At 37.8% G+C, this 14,550-nt stretch overlaps 1 protein-coding gene across 1 annotated transcript in view; it reads left to right on the top strand.

The window, feature by feature from the left end:
• Positions 1 to 14,550, top strand: part of LOC149801054 (complement C3-like) — a 351,345-nt gene that overhangs the window by 327,261 nt on the left and 9,534 nt on the right. The window contains exons 36-37 of the mRNA XM_089955088.1: positions 4,961 to 5,071; positions 7,937 to 8,020. Of these exons, the coding sequence (XP_089811214.1) occupies positions 4,961 to 5,071; positions 7,937 to 8,020 (195 nt within the window). The remainder of the gene's footprint in view (positions 1 to 4,960; positions 5,072 to 7,936; positions 8,021 to 14,550) is intronic.

Raw genomic sequence — 14,550 nt, 5'->3', positions numbered from 1 at the left:
CAGACTGGGCTCATTAGCCTTGGCAGGCAACCAGTCTAAGAGAAGGGAAACTCTGACCCCAAACCCGGGCAGATGAAGCTCGTTAGCTTTGTCAGGCAGTTCATCTAGGAGAAGGAAACTCTGATTCAAAACCAACAAAGTCCCATCCATTGGATTATGGCTCCACTGCCTTGTGGATATCTTCGGGAGAAGGAAAGGCTACTGAAGTAAACCCAGACAGAAAATCAGGAGTGGGCCCCTAAGGCAGCTGGGGGTCGACTACGACCTCCTTCCGGCAGCTCCTGCATCCAAACTGGTGCCAAATGTCATGCTCAGCATTCCTTTGGACCCCACCAGCAAGGACGAGAGGGGGATCCTGACGTCTGGACAGCCCAGGATCTCCATACTCCATGCCCAGGCTTGCGCCCTAGAGAGGACACTCCAGTCTCGCTACTGAGTGAGGAAACAACACGGAAGCTGACAGTTTACGGGTTATAAGTCCCACCCGATTGGCGTAGGGAAGGAGCGCCACGGGTCAGCTTTCACGGTGGGAGGGATCATAGAGTCCCACTGGCCAACTATCGCCCGCCTCAAGCCGGGCAGCCCCGGTCAATAAGGTGTTGACCCGCCATCGTCTGCCTGCTCCAGTGGGTGTCTGGAGCTCAGTCTGTTGTTCAGCATGACAAGCAGATGGTAATTCCACACCAGACAAAAGAAACAAGAAACCAATAAAGAAGACTCCAGCTCTTCGATTTGCAAGCTGGAATGTGTGCATCATGTGTACAGGCATCTCCGACGACCTCAGAGAAGTGGACGACACCAGAAAGACGGCCATCATCGATAGAGAACTCACCAGACTAAATATCAGCATAGCTGCCCTCCAGGAAACCAGGCTCGCCTCTAGTGGCTCCCTCAGAGAGGAAAACTACACCTCCTTCTGGAAGGGTCGAGAACCTGAGGAGCCCCGTCAGCACGGAGTGGGCTTTGCCATCAAAAACAATCTCCTGGCCTCGGTTGAACCTCCCACAGCGGGCACTGAGCATCTCTTGTCCATCCGCCTTACCACTGCTTCAGGTCCTGTCAACATCATCAGTGTCTAAGCCCCAACCCTCACGTCATCAGAAGACGTGAAGGATCAGTTCTATGGGCAGCTGGACGAACAGATCAAAGGATGCCCCCAAAATGAACCACTATTCCTCCTCGGCGACTTTAATGCCAGAGTAGGTGCGAACCACGAGTCATGGCCTACCTGCCTCGGATATCATGGCACTGGAAAGACCAACGAAAACGGCCAGAGACTGCTGGAGCTATGCACCTACCACGGCCTGTGCATCACAAACACCTTCTTCAAGTGTAAGCCACAACACAAAGTGTCATGGAAACACCCCAGATCTCATCACTGGCACCAACTCGACTTGGTCATCACCAGGCGCTCTGCCCTTAACAGCGTCCTCTCCACCAGAACCTACCACAGTGCAGACTGTGACTCCGACCATGCCCTTGTGATCAGCAGAGTACGACTACAGCCACACACGCTACACCGCTCAAAACCAAAAGGACGTCCTCGCATAAACACTGCACAGATGTCAGTCCCTGCCAAGGTGGAGGAGTATGTGTCTGCCCTGAACAAGGCTCTCCAGGACCTGCCTGAGTATGACGCTACAGCCAAGTGGAACGCCATGAAGGGTGCCATCTACAATACAGCTATGTCAACGTTTGGCAAGAAGGAACGACCCAGCCAGGACTGGTTCAATGCACACCTATCAAGGATGGAACCACAAATAGAGGAGAAACGAAAAGCCTTCATAGCTTAAAAAAAATGCCCTAATGAACGGACGCTTGCTGCTCTCAGATGTGCACGAAGTAACACCCAACGCATTGCTAGACAGTGTGCGAACGAGTACTGGCAACAACTGTGTGAAGGGATCCAGCACAGTGCCGAGTCCGGACACATCCAAGGTATGTACAGTGGCATCAAGAAGGCTCTAGGCCCTACAGTGAAAGGGGTCACTCCCCTGAAATCCCTGGCGGGAGAGAAGATCACAGACCGTGGGCAACAGATGGCCAGATGGGTGGAGCACTACTCAGAACTATACTCCCGAGAAACGTCAGTCACTGATGCAGCCTTCAGCAGCATAAAGAATGTGCCCACCATGGAAGAGCTCCACAAAGTGCCAACCTTAGAGGAGCTCAGCAAAGCAATCGACTGCCTTCCAAACGACAAAGCACCAGTTAGTGACAGCATCCCGCCCGAAGCTATCAAACGTGGAAAACCAGCATTGATTAAACCACTGCACAAGCTGCTTTGCCGCTGCTGGGAGGAAGGAGTAGTCCCCCAAGACATGCGTGATGCCACAATTGTGACCCTTTACAAAAACAAGGGCGACCGCAGTGACTAATAATTACAGAGGGATCTCGCTCTTGAGTATTGTTGGTAAAGTGTACGCCCGCATCATACTCAACAGGCTGCAGTTGCTGGCAGACCGTGTGTACCTGGAATCACAGTGCGGCTTCAGAGCAGGCAGGTCGATGACAGACATGATCTTCTCCCTACGACAACTCCAAGAGAAGAGCAGAGAGCAAGGTCAACCACTCTACATGATGTTCATCGACCTCACCAAGGCCTTTGACTTGGTCAGCAGGAAGGGCAGTTTTGAACTTCTGAGTAAGACTGGTTGCCCCCCAAAACTCCTCAGCATGATAATCTCTTTCCATGCAGATATGAAGGGAACAGTCCTGTATGATGGATCCTCCTCAACTTCCTTCCCAATTAATAGTGGTGTGAAGCAGGGCTGCGTGCTGGCACCAACACTTTTTGGGATCTTCTTCTCCCTGCTCCTGTCCTACGCCTTCGAGACGTCCACGGATGGCATATATCTACACACCAGGTCCGATGGGAGGCTGTTCAACCTGGCACGACTGCGCTTAGAGACCAAAGTGAGAGCTGTGCTCATCAAGGAGATGCTTTTTGCAGATGACGCAGCTCTTGTGGCCCACACCGAGGAAGCCCTCCAGAGACTGGGAGACCGTTTTGCTGTTGCCTGCACGCAGTTTGGTCTCACCATCAGCTTGGAAAAAACAAATGTCAGCGTGCAAGATACCACCATTGCCCCTTGAATCAAAATCAACGGTGTCACCCTGGAAGCAGTCAACAACTTTACCTACCTAGGGTCAACCATCAGCAACACTCTCTCGATTGATACGGAGCTGGACAGAAGGCTTGGAAAGGCAGACACCATCATGGCTCGATTAACAAAGAGGGTTTGGGAAAACAACGCGCTGACAGAGCACACCAAGGTTCAAGTCTACCAGGCCTGCGTTCTCAGCACCCTTCTATATGGAAGTGAGACCTGGAGTACCTACATGAGGCAAGAACGCCGGCTCAACTCCTTCCATATACGGTACCTAAAACGTATCCTGAAATTCAGCTGGCAAGACCGTGTTCCACACAGCGAGATCCTGCAGCATGCAAGTACCCCCAGCATGTACTCCTGCTAATTAAACGCTGCCTTCGATGGCTGGGTCACGTCCGACGCATGGAGGATGGAAGGCTGCCAAAGGACATCTTATATGGACAGCTGGCCACTGGCATGAGAAGAGTCGGACGCCCCTCACTCCATTTCAAAGATGTGTGCAAGAGGGACATGAAGGCATGCAACATTTCACCCGATGGCTGGGAAGAGCTGGCTGAGGACCGAGGCACCTGGAGACTGATGGTAAACAATGGCATATCAGTCGCTGATGCGAGGAGAGGCCAGTTGGCGGCAGAGAAACGTAAGAGAAAGAAGAACGCAACAGCAACCACAGTAACGCAGACTTCCCAGTATGTCTGCACCAACGGCAGTAGGGACTGTCACTCACGTATAGGCCTGCACAGCCACAGCAGATGATGCCAACAGAGACAGACAACACCCCAAGGGCACTATTCGCATGGTCTTTCTAGACCGAGTCGCCAATGATGATGATATGTTCTTGATAAAGAGGGAGACAAAAGGGACCATAAACATTGTTATTTAATGGTGTATGTTCTTGATGTAGAGGGAGACAGGGAGACAGAGGTAGTTCCTGTTTAGACACAAGCACAACAACAAAATAATATCTTCATTGACCATCCAAGCTCCATTTGGGAAAAATTGCAAAATGTGTTTCTATGTGTTGAAAAAATTCAGGTCATTTATTATTTATGAATGAAGCTTACAAAACAAAATAAGAAGAAGAAGAATAACGTCTTTATTTCAAGAGGGCAACTCAATTAGTTAAATACAACTTATCACCCTTGAGGCCCTCTACAATAATACACACACACACACATATATCTATCTATCTATATATATATATATATATATATATATATATATATATATATATATATGTATGTACATAGAGATAGATAGGTAGATAGATAGATTATTTTTATAATTATTTTTCTTCATACAGATTGTTTTCTTTATGAACTATTTAAGTAAGCACAGTTATAAATACATACTAAAATACATTATTAAAGTAGGAGGATTTAACTGCATATTATATAAAAAAATGTCATCTCTTCAATAACTATGTTTTGAAAATGACTTCATGTGTACATAGCAGTTAATGATTACATCTGATTAGATATATCTTTTGCCTACTCTATAAAAATGTGGCATGCGGTTAAGTTTACATCATTATTGTACTGTTTCCTAAACAACATTCAAGACATTTTACCCTCTTTTATAAATACGCTGATATAAAAGATTCACAATAAGCAAGTGGTAAGTTTGAAGAGTAACACTGTCATAAATCCAGAAACTCAAACCTGAACTTATATTTTCAGGTTTGTTTGTTAATAATTGTAGGTTAGAAATAGTGAATGTACATTTTTAAAGGATTTAACATAACAAGGCTGTAATGTTACTTTTTGTGTCATTTTAAAGATTTGATTACACATCACTGGCTTACATTTAGTGTATCTGCTATCTCTATAATTCTCTTTCATATTCAGGGACATGTCCCAAGTGTTACGAAGAGGAAAAAGGATCAATTAAAGGGATTGACAAAATACCTTTCGGTTATATGATGGACAAGGCATGTGATCAATCCCAAGCTGATTACAGTAAGTACCTGTAAATGTTGCCAACATCAGATCCAGTTGTGTTCAAATAGATGATTACAGTAAGTACCTGTAAATGTTGCCAACATTAGATCCAATATTGTTCAAATGGATGATCACAGTAAGTACCTGTAAATGTTGCCTGCATCAGTCCCAAGTGTGTAGAAATATATGCCTCTCACATCTTCCACCATATGGCATGTCACACAGAAAGTATACTTTTGGACTTCCAAACCCATGGACACTGCAGGCATTTCTGTGAAATAATTTCTCAAATTGCATTATTGATGAAATGATTAGGGAGGGTACTTATTGTCCACCACTGCTACTATAATCTTCTCTCTTTTTAAAGGCTATTTCCCATCTGCTTCAACTTCAAAACAGTGTATTACCAAGATATGAAACAAGTTTGTATGGGACATTGTATCCATTAGAATGCAGAAAAGTTGTTGTTACAGTTACAGCCATTTATTATAAGAGAAAGATTGCAGAGGAGGTAAATGATGAAATTTTTATTAATTGTTCAAGAACAGAGTTTGAAACTTTGACCTCGAAAAGAAGCATGGCAGACAAAATCTGGAAATAATGTTTCTACTAAACCCTTGGTATTTTTCCTTTATCAAAATGCATTAAAATAAATATAATGGTCACATAAATATTAACAAAAAGTAATATGAATTATAAAGACAGAGTGTCGTTATTAGAGTTGTAGCCATAAAAAAATTTGGCATGCAATAATAGCTTGTTTTTATTGACATTTCTTCCATCTAAGTATTGATCACCAAATTTGTCTTTTACCCTATTAGTCAGCAATTAATATGGATATATTGTAATTAGTTGGCAATTAATATGGATATATTGTAATTAGTCAACAATTAATATGGATATATTGTAATTAGTCAGCAATTAATATGGATATATCGTAATTAGTCAGCAATTAATATGGATATATCGTAATTAGTCAGCAATTAATATGGATATATCGTAATTAGTCAGCAATTAATATGTATATATTGTAATTAGTCAGCAATTAATATGTATATATTGTAATTAGTCAGCAATTACTATGGATATATTGTAATTAGTCCACAATTAATATGGATATATCGTAATTAGTCAGCAATTAATATGGATATATTGTAATTAGTCAGCAATTAATATGGATATATTGTAATTAGTCAGCAATTAATATGGATATATCGTAATTAGTCAGCAATTAATATGGATATATTATAATTAGTCAGCAATTAGTATGGATATATTGTAATGTAAAATTTCCTGCAAAATAATGGCATAGTTCAGGATATATAATTATCTTATCTACACATTACGATAAGTCAGTTAGGTGCATTATATACAATTTAGTTCCTTCCACACGGGTCCATCTAGTCTCAGTCTCCCCTTCACCCCTCCTCATTAGCATCAGAAAAAGCACCTACCACTGTCAAGAAATATATCAGGTTTAGTGTATGCATCTCCCTCTAATTAGTATTATGAGCTATTATTCAAACCTACTTAAATTGTATTTATTTGATTTAAATTTGTGCTGTGTACAATATCAGACAATATCAGATTGTCACCTTTAGTTCGGGTACTATTCACAACTAGATGGCACTATAGGAGAAGACAGTAACAGAATAATGGCTATTGCTTTGTTTTGTCGTCTTTGTGAGTAAATTGGTATAATTTGGTCGTATTTATTTAGTTGCTTTTCATGTACAAGTATTCTTACTTAAATTGATCACTGATGTTTTTATGACAGTTAAGCAAAATGTACATCAGGTATGTATGTTTGAAGAACATCTAGATGACTTGACTATACTATCCTGCAGTTGTACAAATATTTAATAATTTTCTAAATTTGAAAATATTTTGGATTGGTATTTTGATCAGCATGTCTACAATGGGGACATATGTATTTTATAAACACATAAAAAGTTGGCCCAAAAATTTTGAATTTGATGTTTTTGATTGTAACTACTGTGCCAGACATTTAAAACTTGGCTGTGTTCACAACAATTTAAAACTAGAATGCACAGGTACTTATAGGGAACATTAAATCTAATCCTGCAGATGTTAAGAATGGGGTTCCACAAGGTTTAATTGTAGGGTTTATTGTTTTTATATTATATATAATTTGCTGTTAAGAATGGGGCTCCACAAGGTTTGATTCTATGGTATATTTTATATATTTTATAAATGATTTGCTGTGGGCTTCCGCAAGGATTAATTATATTGTTTTTATATTATGCATGAGTTGCAGTTAAGCATTGACTTCCACAAGGTTTAATTCTAGGGTCTTTTGTTTTTATATTGTATATGATATGCTACTTCATATTAAGGAGGATCAGTCATAAAATGTGGTATCATTTAACTTTAAAAAAATTGATATTTCTATATAGCTAAGTGGTCAAGCAATCCAAAACTCTTACAAATGTTGCTGTGCATTGTTGTGTGCTACACATGGTTGAGTATATATCCCCTAGTAAGGGTCATTATATAACGGAGTATGGAATAAAGTACCTTGTCACCAATTGTTCATGAAGTTAATACTTGAATGAGTATCTAAAAGTTTTCTAACTTAGCACATATTAAAGATGACAAATGCCTTATAACTAGTACACAAAAAAGTATGCTGGTGTTTTGCTGAGTTAAAAGTTTGGGGGATATTAAAAGTAAATTGCAAAAATAAATAATATAAAAAAAATCCTTTATAGTTAGTAAAGAGACCGACATGATATTCTAATGATTACTTTTGCATGAATTTATTTTGTGTGTGATAATTAATGTTTGATATGTGTACTGGAAACTTCTAAAAGCTTCTTAGGGGTTAATTATATAATCATTGATTACATTGTTTTTTTCCAGTATTCCATGTTAAAATTTTGAAAATCCATGACCAAGGCCCACAAAACAAAGCAGATGCGGAGATGATTAAAGTTATCAAGAAAGGTAGGTTGGTGGAGTTAACAGAGTACATGTTAATGCATGTACAGTATTTGTGTATGTCTGTTGTGCACTGAACAGCCAACAATTTATATCCAAGATCTGATGTTACATGGAAATCCCTCAGGTCAAGATCTACACTGTCTGTAGGTAATACACAGCTATTATACTTCATACATGTAAAACTTATCATTGGTCGAAAGCTCAGATACCAAAATGTGTGGTACTCATTTAACTCGACTGTACTGCATCACTGTCACGAGGCTACTTTACCTGGAAATACTAATTGAAACAATTTCACTGGTTAGTTAGGTAAAATTATCATCATGAAGGTATGTGACATCACAGCATTTAATGAGTATGATTCCATTTTGCCTATCTCTTTCATTGGATACATGTGCTTTATTGGTCATTACCTTGTAGAAATAGTAATTATTTTGTCATATGTTGAGAGATAAATCAGGGAAAGAAAAATTTGGATTTTTATTTACATGATAAATTATGGTTATCCTATCTTATTCAGGCTGGCTGAAAATGTTCAATTCCCACTGTAGTGACTAGTCTTGTCTAGTGTGACATAATTGCACATCTTGATTGTTATGCAATTACATCTGCCAGACGCCATGTTGCCTGATGAATGGCTTGCAATTTGCCTTTCTTGATTTGTTTTCTTTTTTTATGGTTTATTTAGAATAATAAAATTATTAGAACTGGTAGCTTTAGATTTTAAAATGACAATGCAGTAACTATAATACAAGGTTCTAATACAGTAAATACAAAATAGGGAACATGCATAACTAAACAGTACCAACTGGCCCTATGAGTTCCCACTTGACCCCCCCAAGACTCATTTTATAGCATTTGTACCGACTGAAAGTTTGTATGACTTGAACAACTTCTCGAATTAAATATAAAAGTATTTTGAGTATTGGATCATTTATTGTTTCAGAAAAAATTCACATATTGATAGCAGGTGTGAATATTGGTTGTAAGACATACATAGTATTTTAAGTTCTACTGGTCATTGACCAGATGAACCTATGGCATGATTTGTTGTCCATTGTTCTTAAGTGATTTAGCAGAACAGAAAGTCATATTGACAAGAGATATTTACCAGAGGACATTTTGTGAAGTCTAGTTAGTTCTAAATAAAAACGGTGCTGATCTGATGTTTATTATTTTGGTAACATTGGCAATCTTGAATGTAATGTTATCATTACTTCTCCTGAATTTGAAGGTCATAACAACTTAGAGTTTTCACTGAAAGACTTCTTCTTATGATGTCTGATTGATCATAAATAACAATGGAGATCATCTGATGTCAAGTATGGCTGCCACAATGGCTGTCTTGAAAATCTTTTTATTTGCTGCCACTCCTGAATGAAAATTAATATTGCCATAAGGTTTTCACCAGCAGACTTATGAAGACTATTGGTCCTAAATGAAATTTATGTTGCTTTCCATATCCAATTTGAACACTGCAGTGGCCATCTTGAAAATCTTTCACTACTCCTCCTGAATTAATGTTAGTATTTGTATGGGTTTTTATTACTAAATGATGTCTTATGATGTCTAACTCGGGTTCTGAATTAAAATGGTGTTGCTCAGACAACCAAAAATGCCACTACAGTTGCCATCTTTAAAATCTTGTTATCAATACTCCTGAATGAATGGTCACATCAGTATGGGTCTTTCACTGACTTTTGATATCTAGTTGGTCCTAAATGAAAATGGTGAATGTATAGTATGATCCTGCATCTGGCATTCGTCATCCTTTAGGTTCAACACTGCCAATTTTTAACTTCATAAATGCTTAATTGAGCAATTTAATCCCAGTATACATGGTTTATAAATGCAAATGTAGCTATTTTGTTGACTCGGCGGCTTGTTAGAAAAAAAAAAACTTTCCAGTAATTTTCATAATGATCTGTCAGGAGAGTCATGTCATCATCACTGACTGCAGTAATTTATGAGGAAAAATCTATTTAATTTTAATTTGTGTATGGCCACTATGTGGAACAGTTACAAGCACTCATTCTAAACAGGTGATTTTTATGGTACAGTAAATATTGCATTCATTTATGTGAAAAATGAGATCAATTAAAGTCTACTTTAGCATTCAGATCTTAAAATATGTATTGAAATCCAGTGGATTTGTAATATATCTGAGAGTTAAATTTGATTTGATTAACTAGCGAGTTCTAATGCATTTTGAGTACTTACTTTCAGCTTTGTTCCATCCTTTCGGTGGGGGGGAGATGATTGCATGGCTAAGTGATTTAGGCATTGATACATGAAGCAAGGTGATACAGGTGTTGTTACTTGCAGCATGGGTTTGAGTTCTGCTCAGATGGAATTATAACCTACATGCTTGATCATGTAGTATTGGTGTCATTCTTGACAGTGTTTCAGCCAAAATCTGACATGGGTAGCAAAAATTTTAAACATTTTAAATTGTATCATGTAGTTAATTTTATTAAAAACTTGAAAATTTTCTTTTAAAAATAATTGTAGAAAGTTTCATCAATGTAGGAGGAGAAAATGCCACATGAGGGTCAGAATTTTGCATCATTCATGAGGTTATATGGAGGGTTTGATGCAAAATTTTCCTATCCTACACTGAAGTGAAATGGCATATTGTGAATACTGCTGTAACTTTCAAATGGCAGAACACCCATTGAAAATTTCCTTACTCTAAGATAGAGCATACAAAAATTGAACTAAACTTTCAGTAAAATTTGAACACATTTTAGCCTTCAAAGATTACTGGTTGAATCTACTACGGTAATGGTAATGTCTGAATTGTGTGCTGCAGATACTTTACACAATGATACAAATATGAACAGATTTTGCTACTTTGCGTAAACTAAGCTTGCAGTAGAAAGTCAAACTAGTCGGCAAGGCAGGATAAAAGTCACATGGGAGTCAGGATAGAACTGTCCTGCACCAGTGTTCCACACTGAAAAACATGATCATACATATATAGGAATGTGAACAATCAGAGGGTCTGACTATCTCATACATTATGTAACAGTTTACTTTGTACGTCTTCTCTGGACTGTGAAGAGTCAAAAGGTGTTCAGATATCAGAAGTAATTTTAATTCATTGAGACTTTGAAAATCTAGTCCCAGTCTGACATTAATCCAACAGTCTTCATACATTTTTAACTTCACTAGTCATAGACCAGAATAGCTTATTGGCTGGCCTGATGTATGTCATCAGTCTGCTAAAGTTTCATCTATCAGTTGGTACAAATTTGTTATCATTACTTGCACATAAATTAATCCATTAGCCTAGTTGGTTCCATTTGGACATCCAGTATTGCCAACACAGTGGCCATCCTGAAAATCTTTTTATTGCTATTTCTGCAGAACTTTATATGTTGCTGCAGTGGTCTTTAATGAAAAGAATGCCTATCTGACATGTGATATAACTACCATGGCAGCCATTGCTGCTCCCACTAAATGAAAAGCCATATTGATTTGGGGGTTTGCACCAGAACATTTCTTGTATTTAGTGGTCCTAAATGAAAATAGTGCTGATCTGAATTCCAATATGCCTGCCTTGGCAACCATCTTGAAAATATGTTCACTCTTCCTGGATGGATTGTCGTATCAACATGAGGGTTTTACCAAATGACTTCTTACAATGAAAATGGTGCTGATTTGAATTCCAATATGCCTGCCTTGGCAACCATCTTGAAAATATGTTCACTCTTCCTGGATGGATTGTCGTATAAACATGAGGTTTTCACCAAATGACTTCTTATGATGAAAATGGTGCTGATTTGAATTCCATTATGCCTGCCTTGGCAACCATCTTGAAAATATGTTCACTCTTCCTGGATGGGTTGTCGCATCAACATGAGGTTTTCACAAAAAGTCTTCTTATTATGAAAATGGTGCTGATTTGAATTCCAATCTGCCTGCCTTGACTGCCATTTTCAGTGTTGCATCTAGTACATGCAATTGTGAAAATCTAAAAGAGTATATAACATTTTGCATAATCTGAATCTGTGTGGGCTTAAACTAAGAATTTGGCTTTTCCTGTATTATGTGTGTTTTACTCCCCAGAAATACAGAATTTGGCATTTCCATGTATCATGTGTGTTTTACTCCCCAGAAATACAGAATTTGGCATTTCCATGTATTATTTGTGTTTTACTCCCCAGAAATACAGAAAATGTGTTTTGTTCCTGTACAGTAAGACAGAGTTGCTATTGTGGACTGTTGAATTACATCATTGGTTGATGTGTGTCACAAGTGGAAATTTGTTTGAGTATTACACAGCTTAGAGCCTGCTTGCTTGCTTCACTCATGCTATACTGACCCTAAAGTCTTTCATTTTGATCAAGGTAAATCCAATCTTAATCAAACGGATGCATTTTTCAAGATCTGTTGACTGCCTTTTCAGTTGGTCAAAGAATGATGGTAGCTGAGGAATGCCAAATTTTGCTGAACTAAAGTTTGAGTTTCTTTAATGAAACAATCAAACATTCATATACACCCCTAGGTTGAGTTTATTTAAGGAAATAAATCAACGATATTAATTTACACCCTCCTCTTTAGCTGATTTCAGAATTCCTCATAATCGTACTCAAAGCTGTACAACTGTCAACATGGGCTGGCAACTATGTGAGATATTTGGCTTTTCATTCCCTGTCTATCATGTCAGAACGGAGCTACACAGCATTGATTGTTTTGGCAGTATCATGTAACACCCACCCCCACATATGATACATCGTGATCAACATCTTACATTGTTGAACTATAATTTATGTAGACATTAATTATAGCTAATGTGGCTGTAACAAGATAACCAGGATAAGGTCAGATTTATAATGAAACACTAGTGATGGTTGATACAAACACGATGTTTATTGATGAATGACTCAAATGAAAAAAATGATTATGATTAATATGTGCATGTATAAGATCCAGTTATCGGACAAATAAACACAATCTGCAGGAACCTAATAATTTAGCATTAATGTGAATACAAGTAAATGACCTTACATAGTACAAGGACAAAGGTTAATGATTCACAGTAATTTCACATGACTAAAAGAATGATGTGTTTTACTCAAATAGTAAAAATTGTGTACTTTACTCATATTGTAAAAATGACATTCATTCAAACAGTGAAAAATGATGTATTTTACTCAGATAGTAAAATGATGTAAAAATGGGACAGATATCATACAGTATATCTTTACAGTCCCAAAACACTGTGTATAACAGACCCCAAAATTAGCCCATGGCTAAAATAATACATGTATGAAGCTTACACAAAATGCTTGGCCCAAAGAATACTGAAAATGAAAGTTATATAAGATTTTATAATGCCTTTCTACAATTTTACAAAAATATTAATCAACTGCACTTTTTCAGGATTGCATTGCAGCTGTAACTGATTTAGAATAAATGATAACATCTGTATATATTAAAGCATTCATTCTTGCTTGGCTCTAATATTTATTTTCATTTTAATTTCCTATTTTGATGCCCCCCCCCCTTCTTTTTTTCAACTTCAAGGGGAAACTGTGCACAAATTTGCTAAATCCTAAGAGTTTTCACCAGAAGACTTATTATGGTGTCTAGCTGGTTCTAAAGGAAAACAATGAATGCTGATCTGACATCTCCATGGCAATTATCTTCAAAATCCTGTTATGACTTATACTGCATGATTTGCCATATATACATGAGTTTCTACCAAAACACTTCTTAAGATGTCTAATTTGTCCTGTACAAAGATGGTACCAATCTAACATTTTGTATGGTATCCATGGTGTCATACTGCTTAAGGAATATCAGAAATGGTTTCAACAATCAGCAAATTGGCAATTACAGTGAAGTAATGATCTTATCTTGGATTCCTAGAGATTGTTTTTGGCCTGTAGATTGCCAGTCCCTTCTGTAACATAGTACATAGAAAATCTGCTTATCCAAAAGAAATCATATTAAGCTGTGCATGCCAATATGATTTATATTAAACCTCAGCCATCAGTAGTTTTACTTGAAGTGAAGTCTAATAGCTATTAATATTAAAATCCACTATATAAGTATTTGTGTATGGCAAAGGAGATTATAATTCTCATGTATCAACACAAGTTTCTACTATGTATATATATATATATATATAGAGAGAGAGAGAGAGAGAGAGAGAGAGAGAGAGAGGTTTAAGCAAATTTTTCATTCCTGTTTTAATATCAGTCTTTGAGAATCTCTGATCAGTGTTTATAGTTGTGTTCAGATATAATTTGAGAGGAATTATTTATTTATATTATCCATTGGAGTTACAAATGTTCATTGACTTTTTGGACTAAAGCACTACTTACGGATTATTGGGAACTCATTCAAAGACATCTTGTATTATTGAGAACTCATTCAGGTACATCTTGTATTATTGAGAACTCATTCAAAGACATCTTGTATCTTTGAGAACTCATTCAAATACATCTTGTATTATTGAGAACTCATTCAAAGACATCTTGTATTATTGAGAACTCATTCAAATACATCTTGTATTATTGAGA

The sequence above is a fragment of the Sinohyriopsis cumingii genome, chromosome 4 (genome assembly GCF_028554795.1).
Source record: "Sinohyriopsis cumingii isolate HCF-2022 chromosome 4, ASM2855479v2, whole genome shotgun sequence".
Taxonomy (NCBI): domain Eukaryota; kingdom Metazoa; phylum Mollusca; class Bivalvia; order Unionida; family Unionidae; genus Sinohyriopsis; species Sinohyriopsis cumingii.
Note: the sequence above shows the minus strand (reverse complement) of the source record. Positions and strands in the feature narration are given on the sequence as shown.